The 13,569-nt window shown below is 41.4% G+C and overlaps 2 protein-coding genes across 4 annotated transcripts in view; both read right to left on the bottom strand.

Annotated features, from left to right (window-relative positions):
* Positions 1-2,305: 2,305 nt before the first annotated feature.
* On the bottom strand, positions 2,306-8,016 carry tomm20a (translocase of outer mitochondrial membrane 20). Its single transcript, XM_080781602.1, has 6 exons — positions 7,593-8,016; positions 7,218-7,264; positions 7,021-7,102; positions 4,854-4,996; positions 3,943-4,000; positions 2,306-2,989 (listed from the first exon to the last, which is right to left on the bottom strand). The coding sequence occupies exons 1-5, from the start codon at positions 7,717-7,719 to the stop codon at positions 3,956-3,958; spliced, it is 444 nt and encodes a 147-aa protein (XP_080637728.1). The 5' UTR covers positions 7,720-8,016; the 3' UTR covers positions 2,306-2,989; positions 3,943-3,955.
* A 1,226-nt stretch (positions 8,017-9,242) lies between these two features.
* Positions 9,243-13,569, bottom strand: part of arid4b (AT-rich interaction domain 4B) — an 83,263-nt gene continuing 78,936 nt past the window's right edge. For all 3 annotated transcript variants that reach the window (XM_080782612.1, XM_080782613.1, XM_080782614.1), the window contains 3 exons: positions 13,283-13,525; positions 12,540-12,686; positions 9,243-11,881 (listed from right to left, as the gene is read on the bottom strand). In XM_080782612.1, the coding sequence (XP_080638738.1) occupies positions 11,733-11,881; positions 12,540-12,686; positions 13,283-13,525 (539 nt within the window). In that variant the 3' untranslated portion in view covers positions 9,243-11,732. The remainder of the gene's footprint in view (positions 11,882-12,539; positions 12,687-13,282; positions 13,526-13,569) is intronic.

Below are 13,569 nucleotides of genomic sequence, written 5' to 3'. Positions count from 1 at the left end.
TGCAACATTTGACATATAATCAAATAAAGATTCCATGTAAACAAGTCATGATAACGGTGTAGTAGCAGGGACAGAGTGGGACGTGTGATCTTTACATTGCATTGGTATCTTTGGTGTTTCACTAATGGCACAATTCCCACAAACTGGTATGAAGCCATTGAAGGAACGGATGATCACATGGCAGTATATTATATAAAAGAAGGTATAAACGGATAGGAAACAGCTAAATGCAGCTCTCACCAGCACATGGTTCTCTGGCACACTGCAGACGTAGCCTTTGTTATTGCTGTCAACTCCAACTCCTCGCGTTCTAAACTCACCCCTCCATTCACTTCGTCCTTCACCAACAGAACATCACAGAAACCTGGAGTGGCTCCCTGGAACAACAGTGCCCCCTACTGAAAAGGGAAATACGTCAATTTAGTTTGTATAGCCTGTCTATAGCAACTTGTTCTAATACAAACAGTTCACTCTCATGTACAGTATGCTCAAACAGGAGGTAGTGGAATAATAATAGTAATAATAAAACTATAAATCAAACAATGAGTATATATATATATATATATATAGCAGGATAGGCTCACAGCCTCAGCCTGATGGCCTCAAAGGTGAAATAAGCCTATGGCTTAGTGGTTAAGATGTTGGCTTTCCACGCAGGCAGACCCGGGTTTGATTCTTGGGCGTTACAATGGTGCTGTGACCCGGATCGGGTTTCCTCCCTCCGTGGGAGGTGGTCAAAACCTCCCACCTCCCGAGGCATGGGCTAAAGGCCTTTGGCTTAGTGGTTTAAGAGGTTGGCTTTCCAACCCAGGATCGATTCCCAGGTGTTACATACTGTACTGTATATACACACAGTGAATTAACCAATATGAGTACATGTAACCAATCCATACCAGAATGCTCACCATTTGACGACGTTGGCTTGGTGACAGAATGCTTTCTGGGTCTGCACTCTGCAGCTCCGGTTATCCTTCAGTAACCCCACATCTCTCTCCACACCACCAGAGGCAACAGGATGGAGAACGCAGCAAAGCGCCTGCTTGTGAGCGAGGCTGAGGGGGGGGGGGGGGGCAGCACAATGTTTATTTACAGGGAGAGCAGGCCCAGTGGGTTCACTGTGTGGGGAACTTGGCCCTCAACCCACCCAACGACAGCGAAACACCACAGCTCCGGGCCTGACCTCCCAAACACAGTCTGTTATTTTTCTCTCTCTCTTCCGTCTCCCCAAAGGACAGATTTTTTAACAACGATCTACTTCTTCTGCATACATACACACACACACACACACACACACACACACACACACACACACCACACACACATATATAAGCCAGACGTCTCAGGCAAGGCTCCTGACAGGCTTCTGCTTTCAGCCCGGCGGTTGAAATAGCAGAGAGTGCTGAGTAAAAAGACTCCGAGAGTGCATGAGTTCATGGAAAAATGAACAGTCTACCATTTAGGTTTTCATTGGACATTTCTGGGCCACCGTTCAATTTTCATTTTTCATTCCTACTGTAGAAAAACTACTTTTCCCTGCTCTCTTGTTTCCTGGCAACCCGCGAGCACCCCAGACTGCTCCGGCCAAAGCCCTTAGAAAAACAGCTGCAGACAGGGATAAAAATAATTAGATCCCCATTTGTCTTCCAACAGACACATTTTCAACCAGAACTACTCCCTCCTACATGCACAGCTCCTTTCTGTCTCTCTCTCGGGCACACACACACACACACAGACACAATGGAGCCTGCACTAGCTCCTGCAGTCTAAGAGATTTGACAAGCTATGTTGTTGAAGTGCGAGTGACGATTTAAAAATAGTCGCAGCCTACAGTTCCAATGCAATACAGTCACACTAACAGAAGCGCCGTCTTGCTTTGGCACTCACTACCTGTAAACACAAACATAGTGTAGGTCAGTTTTAGCTTGGCTAATATAAGCCAGACCGAATCAGCCGTTTGGCTGTTGTGTGATATTAGTCTGGTTTATTAGCCAGGCTATAGGTCAGTTTGCCCTGTTGGTTCACATTACATTTCTAGATACATTTTGTCATCTTCCAACTATTTCAGCTATAAATCTGCTTGTGTGGCCTTTGTTACATTTTGTGACTAGCAGAAGAACATCCGAAAAGCATGAAATAAACATCTGTTTTTTACGCATGGCAAGAGCCTAAAATACCCACCAAATAAATGTCCAATGACAAGCAGACTTGGGAGAGAAAAACAGTGGTCGGCATTGTGCATTTTCTAAAACGTTCATTTTTCCTATGCATTGCTACTGCCATCTGCTGGCAAAATGCACACAAAGAATTCAGTGACTTCTCATTTTATTGAGGGTATCTTAGAAAGAAAGAAAACTTTTGATATTCAGATTAGAATACAAAAATAACACTTTGACAACTCAAAATACCAATAAACAAGCGGTGTACCTTCTTGACTCAAAAACACACATATATGACCATGTCTAGCATAGTGATGCACAAAAAAACAAATGATAAATTATAAGATTATAAGCTATGCAATGTCATTTTGCATACATAATTACATTGAGATTTTCAATTTTGTACAATATTTCTATGATAAGATTTGTCTAAGCACTACCTATGACATTTGTATTCCTATTTATCAACATTATAATGCAGCGTTATAGCATTGTCATAATAATCACAGTTCCAAGTCCAAATGTGTGTCACACAAAGACAGATTGACAGGAAATGACAGGGTAGAGTTAGGGAATGTGGTAAAACTATTTCCAGAGGATATAAAAATAGTAACAGCCATAAAGTAAGACAGGAGGAGTAGAGTGGTAGAGACGTTTGCTGTCAAATGATGTCCAAAGCTTGGACTCTCACAATCGGCCTCTCCATCTCAAACACACTTTACACTTAAGTATTCAAACGTGGAGAAACGTAAGAGTTGTACGTCAATCACACATACACTCTTTCATTCAATGTCATCTTCTCCTGCCAGAGGGACTGCAGGGCATTTGAGATTCTGTGAAAAGCAAAGGAATGGAAAAGACAAAGAAAAAGAAAATAGAAACTCAGGGTTCAGGCATTCAAGAACTAAAGCTAACAGAGTTGTGTTTCCATCAGTGTTGATGAAAACTAATTGGAAACTAAATAAAAACTAAGCTATGATGACTAAAACTAAGACTAAATATACTGACAATTTCATCAACAAATAAAAACTAGGCTAAAAATGAAGGGACAAAGAGATCCAGTCATTTTACAATTAGTTTCATGCTGAAAATTAGGACGGCATCAAAATAATTTTGTTCGACTAAATCAACTGTAGATTTAAGTCGACTAAAATCTTATGATATTTAGTCGACTAAAACTAGACTAACACTAAAACATTCCAGGTGACTAAAACTAAATGAAAACTATTGACTAAAACGAAAATCTGCTGCCAAAAACACAACACTATGCCTGTCTTAGAGCTATGCCTGTCCAAGAGCCATTTAACAAAAAGCTCTCAGTTTTATTGGAACACTCTAAGCTTGATCTGGCATCCTTTCTTGTCCCAGAGACCAAGTTTGGCAACAGGGGGGTTTAAGGATGCTGAGATAAGGATAACATAGAGGGCATTTAATACCGAGTACTACTGACATTAACAAGAAGGAGTACGCATTAAGCAACTCACCTAATTATATATCTTTGTATCATCTATTCTTTTCTCTAATCATGTAAATAACCAAAAATTCTAATCATGTTCTTGTTGTGTTTTTGTTTTGTTGTTTTGTTTATGTTTTATATACTGAAATCATGTTTTCTGGATATTCTATATCTCATGTACAATGTTTCATTTTAATTTATATAGGTAGAGGCCTCGTGTAAGCCCCTTGGGCTTTTTTGCCTCAGCCTAGCACCCTACCCTTCTCATATTTATATGTTCACTGTGTTGTTTTTATACTGTGCTAAATAAATAAATACAAATACAAATACCTGGATGATACTTTCATTCAATGTCGTCTTCTGCTAGGGACTGGGCATTTGCGATTCTCTGAAAAGCAGGAAGGGAAAAGAAACTCAGGGTTCAGGCATTCAAGAACTAAACCTATTTTTTTTTACAACCATTAGTTCCTGAGTTGTGTGTTTCCATTATGCCTGTCTTAGAGCCGTCCAAGAGCCATTTAACAAACAGCTCTCAGTATTTGGAAGACTCTAATATTGATCTTGCATGCTTTCTTGTCCCAGAGACCAAGGTTGGAAACTGGGGGGTTTAAAGATGCTAAGGAGGATACCACAGGGAATTTAATATGGAGTACTACTGAAATTAAACACATTTAGATCTACAAATGAAAAACTCATGTTTCTGTGTCAGTCGTTCATTTTCACGTCAAGGACCCCCAAAATTATATGTATTTGGCTGCCGACCCCCATCTGAAAATATGTTGTTCCAGGGACCCCCCCAGAAGCAAATATTTGAGTAAAAAAATGTTTGCGCTGAAAGAATATACAGTATTTTCAAAGATTTGTGGCACAGAGTGCTGCGCTATGAGTACAACCAGCTAAATTTTCGATGCGATGCGATTCAAAATAACAATTCGATTCTTTGGAGATACGGCGCTTTGAAAAATCGGGTTATAATGGAGGCTCAACGGAGCTGGATTTCTTTTTAAACATCGCTGTTGGTGAAGGAGGAGGGCTATACTAGCCGGAGCAATGCTAAACTGTAAACACACCGATGGCACGTTCATATATGGATTAAACATACGTCTACGCTTATGAACGTAGCTGGCAAGGACAGGTCCCAGGTCCCGTCTATAAACGTAGATGGCAATAAAATAATTAAAACACCAAAAGGGGTTCCCGGTCAACAAGAAGGACTAAGGAGTATGGGAGGTGGACCTCACCTGGCTGATACTGGGCAGTTTGGTAAGCAGCATCTGGAACACGGGAGCAGGCAGAGTCTGCTGGAGCACCTGGAGGAGTTGTTGGGGCTGTCCGCACACCGCAATGGCATTGGTCAGGTGATCCACACCCTTCTCATAGTCTCCTGGGGTTGGCACACACAATACATTCATTAAAAATGTGTAGGTTTGTAGGCATGTATGGTTTGATTGGAGAATTACAGTACATTTCAAGCACAACTCAATACAAAACTGTTAACTGTCGCGTGGATGACACCATAAAGCATTACATTTGTTTACAATGGGGTCCACCGTGTTCAATTCATCATAACATTTAGAGACGTACAAATATACACTACTATATAGCCAAAAACAGGACGTCATCATAGGAGGTAAAACACACATATACAGTGAGGGGGAAAAGGGGTTGAGTGGGGCATTCAGATTTTACGGGGGCCAGTTTTGCAGCCGTTCATAGGTGCCCTTTGAGAGCGTTTTGAAGGATTCAAGGGCTTTGCATGTCTTAATGACTGTTGGTAGGGTGTTCCACATTTTGGTGGCATAGGAGCGTCCATTATGCCTGTCTTAGAGCTGAAATGTCCAAGAGCCATTTAACAAAAAGCTCTCAGAATTGGAAGACTCTAAACTTGATCTTGCATCCTTTCTTGTCCCAGAGACCAAGGTTGGCAACAGGGGGGTTTAAGGATGCTAAGGAGGGTCCATAGGGAATTTAATATAGTACTACTGAAATTAAACACATTTAGACACGAGGACGATTCTACAAATGAAAAACTCATGTTTTTGTGTCAGTCATTCATTTTCATGTCAAGGACCCCCAAAATTAAATGTAATTGGCTGCCTGCCGACCCCCATTATGAAAATATGTTGTTCCAGGGACCTCCCAGAAGCAAAGATTTAAGTTAAAAACGTTCACTCTTTATATATATTCAAAGATTTGTGCCACATTTTCACGATGTTTCAAAAATAGCAGATCTACAAGATCTACTACAGATCTATGAGCTTGTAGATCTGCTATATTTCAATAGCTAAAATAGAACATAATGCTTAACTTCTTTACTGCCATTTAGTGTTCACTGCCGCTCATTTACTTCAATGCTATGGAGCTTGCTGCTTGTTGTCCTTCAGGGTTAAACAGATAAATGCATTATCACACCAGTAATGCTGGCCACACTGATGAGCATGGCCTACTTTAGGGGCAGCGGTGGCCGAACGGTTTGCGGAGCGGTCTTGATATCGGAAGGTCGCTAGTTCGTATCCCCGGACCGGCACGTTAAAATTACCACCGCTGAAGTGCCCTTGAGCAAGGCATTGAACGCCTACCATGAAATGTTCCATGAGCAGGGCCTGGCTGTAAACAAGTTCTTGAGCTTAGTCCAGTTACCCTGGGTAAACATGGTAACTTTGCTTTGCTTTGCCTACTTTATTACTTTCTCTCTACATTGTGTATAATATGTATTGCTATAGCCAATTTCACTTCATTTGCAGACTGCTGTACAAAATGTCATTACTGTTGTCAAACAGTAGGTGTCCTACTCGACTCAAGAGAGTACCAAATGAGCCATGGACCATAAGGATCCATTTGGTTACTTTTTATATTTAAATTACTTTGAGGTATACTCAAATATATTTTAAACTTTATGATATAGTACTTTATTGTCAGTTCACACTGAAATGTGTCTTGCGACACAGCAGCCAAGTATGCAGAACACATAATATGTGTATACACACATTTGACATAAGAACATGACAATTTACATGAAGACCAGAGCAATATCCACCGCTTAGATTACCCTGTGGCTACTACAACTCCTGATTAAGCCTCAAGGTCGACAAAGGACCTCTTTAGTCTGACCTTATTGTATGCTGGTACACCATATCTCCTTCCTGAAGGTAGCAACCTATATTCTGATTATTCTCCACACAACACATGCTTAGTATTAGAGGTATTCCTGGCTAACCTTAGGATATTATATTGGGTGTTAGAAAATAAAGCTATTTTTAGAGTGCCAGTGACTGGGCATTTAATAAAAAGCAGTAAAGGAAAAGACTCAAGTTTCAAGAACTGAATGTACTATAACTGACATCATCAGTGATTCATTTGTGTTTCCACTTTCCAATATGCCTGTATTATATTTATGGCTAAACCAACCTTGTGAAAGGAGTTCCTCTCCCAACTGGATCTCATCCAGGAAGAACTTCTGAACGGCCTCCGGGTCTTTCAGGTCAGGCAGCTGTGAATGGAATGGGGAAATCATGATGGAATTCAAACATTCATGTCATGTTTACTCATCATAGCAGCATTATGTCGGATTTTTGTATCGATAAATAATCATATCCTAATCCTACCGTTGACAAGCCAGCGTTCACGTTGGTCGCATTCCGCTTCCCCCTGCCTGTGTCGTGTCACAAAAAAGTTACATTTTATATAGTACTGTAACAGGCTAACAGCATGGCATTATATGCACCACGTGACTGCTAGCATTGCTACTACATTTTAGTCAAAGTTATTCTTGTTCATCAAAATTTTGTTCGAATTTAAGACTATTCAACGCCGACTGAAACGATAAAAACAGAATAACACAATGTGTGCCCGTCGGTCTTCACTGTCTACAGTTGTCGTGTAATAGTGTATATACATTAAGTCTTTAGCATAGCTAGCAAAGCATGCTACATTGTATGTGCAACTCAACAGACGGTCCAATGGTTGCCGTGTATACTTACGCTCGCGCAGCTTCCTCTTAAAGTTCGGGTCGCTCCGTCGTTTTCTGTCGAAATAAATGCAGTATGCGATAAATGCGGCGCCGCACATGCCGGCGACAATGGTGCTCGTTTTATTGCCCATCATCATGTTTAAAAGTTGAGACACTCCTCCAGCAACGAAGCTCAGGCACAGCCTGGCAGCTACTGCAGTGCTAGCGTTAGCGTAGCGTGCTAGCTGCTCAAGGATAGCACAGGGTGTATTTTTGCCTTGACTGTGACCGAGACCTAACTAGGCCTTGTCTGGTCTGAGAATGCCGAGGAGATAGGGACAGGGACCTATCTTCCTTGAGCGCAGCGTGTCGAACCGGCGGTCACTAGCGAGATCTTGATATGGTATCCGAGGTCTGCTACGTGATCTGGGTTCTTCTTTACTTCATTCTGGCTGTCACCTGCGAAGGCATGGATATTTATGGTGTTGGGATCATAGACTGTAAATGTCACCCCCTGACGTCCCGGTTGTGATGTCAGAGAGGCACTACGTTCCTTCTTAACATTGACGAAAACTTAAAGTGAGAGAGAAATACCTTAAGAGTATATAAATACAGCCAGGACATAGCTGTGACGGCCATTTTCTGGTTCCAACGTTCCAGACCCCATTCATTTCTTTCCCATAATAGATATTTCCAAAAATATTTATAGCAATTATTTTAAGCCTATAATCAAGCCATCCAGGACGCTGGTGACCCTAAATTATTGTATTCTGATTAATATTAGTTTTCATATTTAATTTTAATTATATGAATCACAATACTGTAATACCCTTTGTTTTGCAGTTTTCTATGGACCAGAGCTACATGGTGGAATAGAGCAGGGATACTCAAATAGATTTACCTGTGGGCCACATTACAAAAATGGCAAGGGGCCAGTAGATAAAATTAATGATACTTGATAACTTCTCTCTTTCAATTGCTTTATTTTCGCAATTTCCGCAATTTCCATTTCCGCATTTCCGCAATTTCCGCAATTTCCGCAATTTCCATTTCCACCATTTCCGCAATTACAATTTCCGCAATTACAATTTCTGCAATTTCCATTTCCGCAATTTCCGCAATTTCCATTTCCAAACTATTAATGGCAGCTGGGTTTCATCATTCAAATAAAATAGAATTCTGTCCGTTTAGCTATAAAATTATGTCAGGGAATAGGGATACACAGTATATGTCTTTCATTTGCATTGCATCTCCACCCCCCGCCCAAGCTTTTATTTTGCCTGATGTGGCCCGCGGGCCTGAGGTTGAGTATCACTGGAATAGAGCCTTAATTAGTATCATTGTGTTGACACTCTTGAAAGAAGTAGAGAAGTAGCTCAATTTCTTGTAAAGATGATTTGCATAGAGCCTAGTTTGGTTGAAGGCAAAAAAAGTACCTTATCCTAGAATTGCGTAATAGACAAGAAATGATACACATATATGATTGATACACATATCAAGAAAACATCACTGTGACTGTAGTTAGGTTTATAATATAGTACTGCAACATTGGGTAACAATTAGCAAACAAAAACGTTTTAATTGCATAATATTTGTAGTAATTAATGTTAAGTGACTCGACGTGACTTTACATTTCTGAAATGAAAGAAGTACAGTTGAGACATGACAACGAGACACGGTGTACTTCACAAACTATGGCATTTATTTCAAACAGAGGCATCTGTTTTGCTTACATTTGTACAATAAATTACACAATGACCATCATCAGATGAGCCTAATAAATACTAGAGAGCTTTTCCAATAAGCTCCATCACTTTGTGTTACTCTATGATTTCTCTAGACCATTTTCCATACAGGTGCATGGAAGCTTTAGCTACAACAGTCCCATGTAGCATGATGGAAAATGGTTTAGCCACCTCCAAAACCACATTTTATTCTGTTTCAAGCACAAGCTAACAGGAAAAAATAGACAGAATACAAACTAAAACTGTAACGGGGGGAGAAAAAAAAATAGAAATTTATGAAAGCGGCAGAACAATAAAATAAATGAGACCAAAATAAATCTGTCCCAACAAGAGGATGATGACAAAGGGCGGGGGGTGGGGGGGAGTGGACATGCTTTTTTACCCTCATTATTTACACTGGAACTACAGTTAAAACCATAAAACTGTCTGTACAGAAAAGTACACATTATTAACAGTGCAAGATATTAAATAGCTTGACTCAAAACACTCTTCTCAAATATACAAATGTATAACAAAAGCATACAATTACATACAAGTGCCAAACAAAACCTATAACTTCAAGGTTATCATACAGTCAGGAGTCTATACAGAGGAAACACTGGAGATGTCTTCAGAATTGAATTGTATACATACATACATCACTTTATGTTATAAATGCACATTTACAAGATCTTTACCGTTATTTCTTGTCCTAGTACATGGATCAGAACCAAACAGGTGGGTGGGAGTAAGGGCCGATTCATACTCATATTTTACCGTCCTAAAGTCGGCTCTTTCTGACAAGCCAAAATCATTTCGGCACTACAGCGCCGAAACAGCGGTAAAATAGGAGTATGAATCGGCCTTAAAAGTCTAGTCAAAATAGATGCTGGGAGCTGGTATGTTTATCACCGATCACATGTAAAACAAGAAACATACAGTATGCTCTTTGAACTGCTAAAATTGGAGCCGGTTCAATTCCTTTGTACGGAGGTGAGGTACACAGGGAATGCTTTGAAAACCTCCCATGGCTGCCATGATACGCCATAGGCTACTTGATCCGAGTTATGTGATTAATTAAATGGGTCATTAGGAAATAATGTATTTTTTCTTTTAAACGGAGAAGGTGGGTGTGATTGGAAAAGGCTGGAAAACTGAGGAAGAAATGTAACCTTTGCATCTGCCAACCTCCCATCATTGCAACGTGATTATTGTACTGCTAAAATTAACCGTTTGTTCCCAAGCTGGATGTGTAGTCAGTAGTAGATTACGGATGACCAGTTCTGCTAAATCCTTTTTTCTTTTTTTACAATCATTATTTATTTAAATATCGGCATTGATAAACGCTGATAAAAAAACCCCATCATTATCTGTCATACACAGCCCTCGACTTGCCTCCTCATTCATACACCATTCTTCAGTCTTTTTGTTTTGTAAAAAGGGACACGGCAATCTCAGTGACCCTCTGATTTGAGAATGGGACCTGGAGGGAAGTGCTGTCCCTTCTCAAGGTGCCCCATAGAAAAGAACAAGGCACTACAGTATCTCACCACATCCATCCACTACGGGGGGAGGCAGTGGATTTTTTTTTTTTACAATGATCCCGTTACCCTTATCCATCGCCACCTGTTGCACAGTAAAATCCTGAGTGTTAATTTAAAGTGTACAAATGCAACCAAATTTACATTTGTACAATCTCAGAGTTACACTCTTTTAGAATACTCAGAGTTTTAAAGTGTAACCCGAAACGCATACAGAACACTGTTCCAGTACTTGGGCTGAAAAACAGTCAAAACAGCTGAGGTTTATTCACCATGTGAAGGCCCTTAGAATTGACTGTGGACAAAGGAACGCGTGGCAAAAGTTACATTTAGTATGCCCTTAATGCCACCGTGGCATTTTACGTCTCTGAATTGCCTGTAACAAATGGCAAACACTTAGACCGTACCACACTGGAGGACACAACACGGGGGTGGTCTTCACAGAAAAATCTTTTTTGTTTTACAATACAAGTTTTATCAAATGGAAAGAATTATTGCTTGCAAAAACAATTCTTAGAAATGTTCGTCAATTAAGGAGAGCTTAAAAGACAAATTTTGTACTTTTTCTTTTTTTGTGACAAATTCTTCCTCTTACACAATCTTCATAAAAGTGCACTTAAGTGCAATTAGCTTGCCAAGGAAACAGTTGTCAATAGAAAATAGTGCTTGTTTTGGTGTTGTTGTTGTTGTTGTTTGTTGTCGTCTGTGTTCTGGTGTTTGTGCCCCAGTAGTTATATGTATGTCCACTCGTCTGTCCTGTTGGAAGGGATGGGAGCGGGTGGTACGGGTGTGTGTCTGTCTGTGTGTGTCTGTCTGTGTGTGTGTGTGTTTTGGGGGGTGGTCGTGGCGCCAGGGTGCTGGTTAAGTGCTTAAGTGCGGCGGCTCCTCTGCTGGTACGTCCTCCTGTCACCTGCACTCCACCGATACCCCGGAGTTCTGAGAGGAGGACGAGGAGGACGACACCGGCGGGTCCGCCAAGGTCAGCATGACGGCCGCCGTCAGCGAGGACGGCGAGGAAGACGACGACGAGGACGTGGACGAGGCCGCCACCGTACCTGAGGGAGACACATCGTTCTGGGGTTAAACATCTGCTACGGAGTAGACATGCCGAGGCTTAACCCATTCTGACCTGAGATCAGATTCATACGAGGTTTCCGCTGGACACACACTGGTCCGATTAAAACCCATTCTGACCTGAGATCAGATTCTAAAAAAATGTCAGTCGCTCTTCGATTTTTCAAAAATAGCAGACCTACAAGCTCGTAGCGCGCCACCCGCTATGAGCTTGTAGATCTGCTATTTTTCAATAGCTAAAGCATAACATGATGCTGAACACCAAAAGGGGTTCCCGTTCAGAATGGGTTAACCCCAGGCAGACGACGGGGACATTATAGGGCTGCATTCCAGAAGCACAGTTTCGACTAAATCGACTAGTATGATTAAGCACTTCTTAAGCCCTATTTTATACCTTTGTGGTACAGTGAAACCAAATACAAATAGCAAGATCTAGAACGCTTTGCGAGCTTGTAGATCTGCCATTTTTGGTTTTATTTTCCCAATGGAAACAAAAGCGAAATTTCAAGTATTCAAATCATTTCTTGTTTTAATTCAAATCAATTATCCATTATTCTTTATAATCGGTTAAATCGACTAGTTTGATTGACTGTTGTCACCACGGCTAGAGGACATCGATTAATTTCGGAGTCGACTCACTTTCCCGCTCCTTCTTCTTCATGCGTTTTCGCCGGCGGTCGATGGAGGCCACCTCCGATTTGAGGGACAGGTAGTGGTTCCTGATGTCCTGCAGCTTCTCCTGAAGAAACGAGATCCTCTCCAGACTGCTCATCTTCTCCAGGTCGGCTACACGGAACAGAACAACGCATTTAGGGGTCTGGGGTTGGTAGAGACTACAGAGAAAAGAACGAGGGCTTCGCATTGCTCTGCCTCCTTAGGTTGTATGGTAGTAATAGTAATAGACTAGTATAAATTAAGTAAAAATCTAGTTTTCATGAAAATATTTAACATTTTGTGAGTTTGTTATCCTCTTATTCTATAGTCTTCTACAGTAGTGGTTTATGGTTCACAAACTTTTTCATGTCAAGGACCCCCAAATTTACACGAATTAACCCGCGGACCCCCATTTGAAAAGATATGCCAGAGACCTCCCCCCCGTGAGAGAAGATTTTAACGGCTCTAGCAGTGATTCTCATCCCCAGACCCCAGTTTGGACATGCATTAGTCTACGGAACCCCCAATTTAATGGCATTTCGATCTCTGGGACCCCCAATTTATATTGTAAAATCAATGTTAATTTAACTCTGAGAGTGTACAAATGGACCCTAACAGGTCAATTTGACTATCATTTAGCTGGGCCCCCCCCTGGAACTCCCTCAGGGACCCCACTTTAGGGGAACCACAGTTCTACAGAAGACTATGGAAGATTAAAAAAAACGTACACATCTGGAAGCTCCACTTGTAGATGCGCGGCGTCCTCCCGTGGTGGTCCCGGTGGTCCCGGTGGTGCGGCGTGTGATCAGAGTCAGAGTGCTTGTGGTACTTATGGCTCGACGGAGGGCTTCGCCCTGCAGGGCACTTGGGGGGCGAGATGGCAGCCTTCATGTCTGAAGTGTTGGTCTTTGAGGCGGGCGATTTGGCAGTGCCCTCCACGACAGACTGGTCCTCGCTGTCACTGCTGTGTGCTGTGGGTGAAACGAGAGAGACAGCAAGGCCATGAGGATATAGA

Source organism: Protomyctophum bolini (genome assembly GCF_963924005.1).
Source record: "Protomyctophum bolini genome assembly, chromosome: 14".
NCBI lineage: Eukaryota > Metazoa > Chordata > Actinopteri > Myctophiformes > Myctophidae > Protomyctophum > Protomyctophum bolini.
The sequence above is the reverse complement of the archived record's forward strand: the minus strand, read 5'-3'. Positions and strand labels throughout refer to the sequence as shown.

Coding starts and splice junctions, on each gene's coding strand:
- tomm20a (XM_080781602.1), bottom strand. CDS start 7,719: ATGATGATGGGCAATAAAACGAGCACCATTGTCGCCGGCATGTGCGGC. Junction 7,103..7,217: donor TGAACGCTGGCTTGTCAACG/GTAGGATTAGGA, acceptor TTCCATTCACAG/CTGCCTGACCTGAAAGACCC. Junction 4,997..7,020: donor AGAGGAACTCCTTTCACAAG/GTTGGTTTAGCC, acceptor TGCCAACCCCAG/GAGACTATGAGAAGGGTGTG.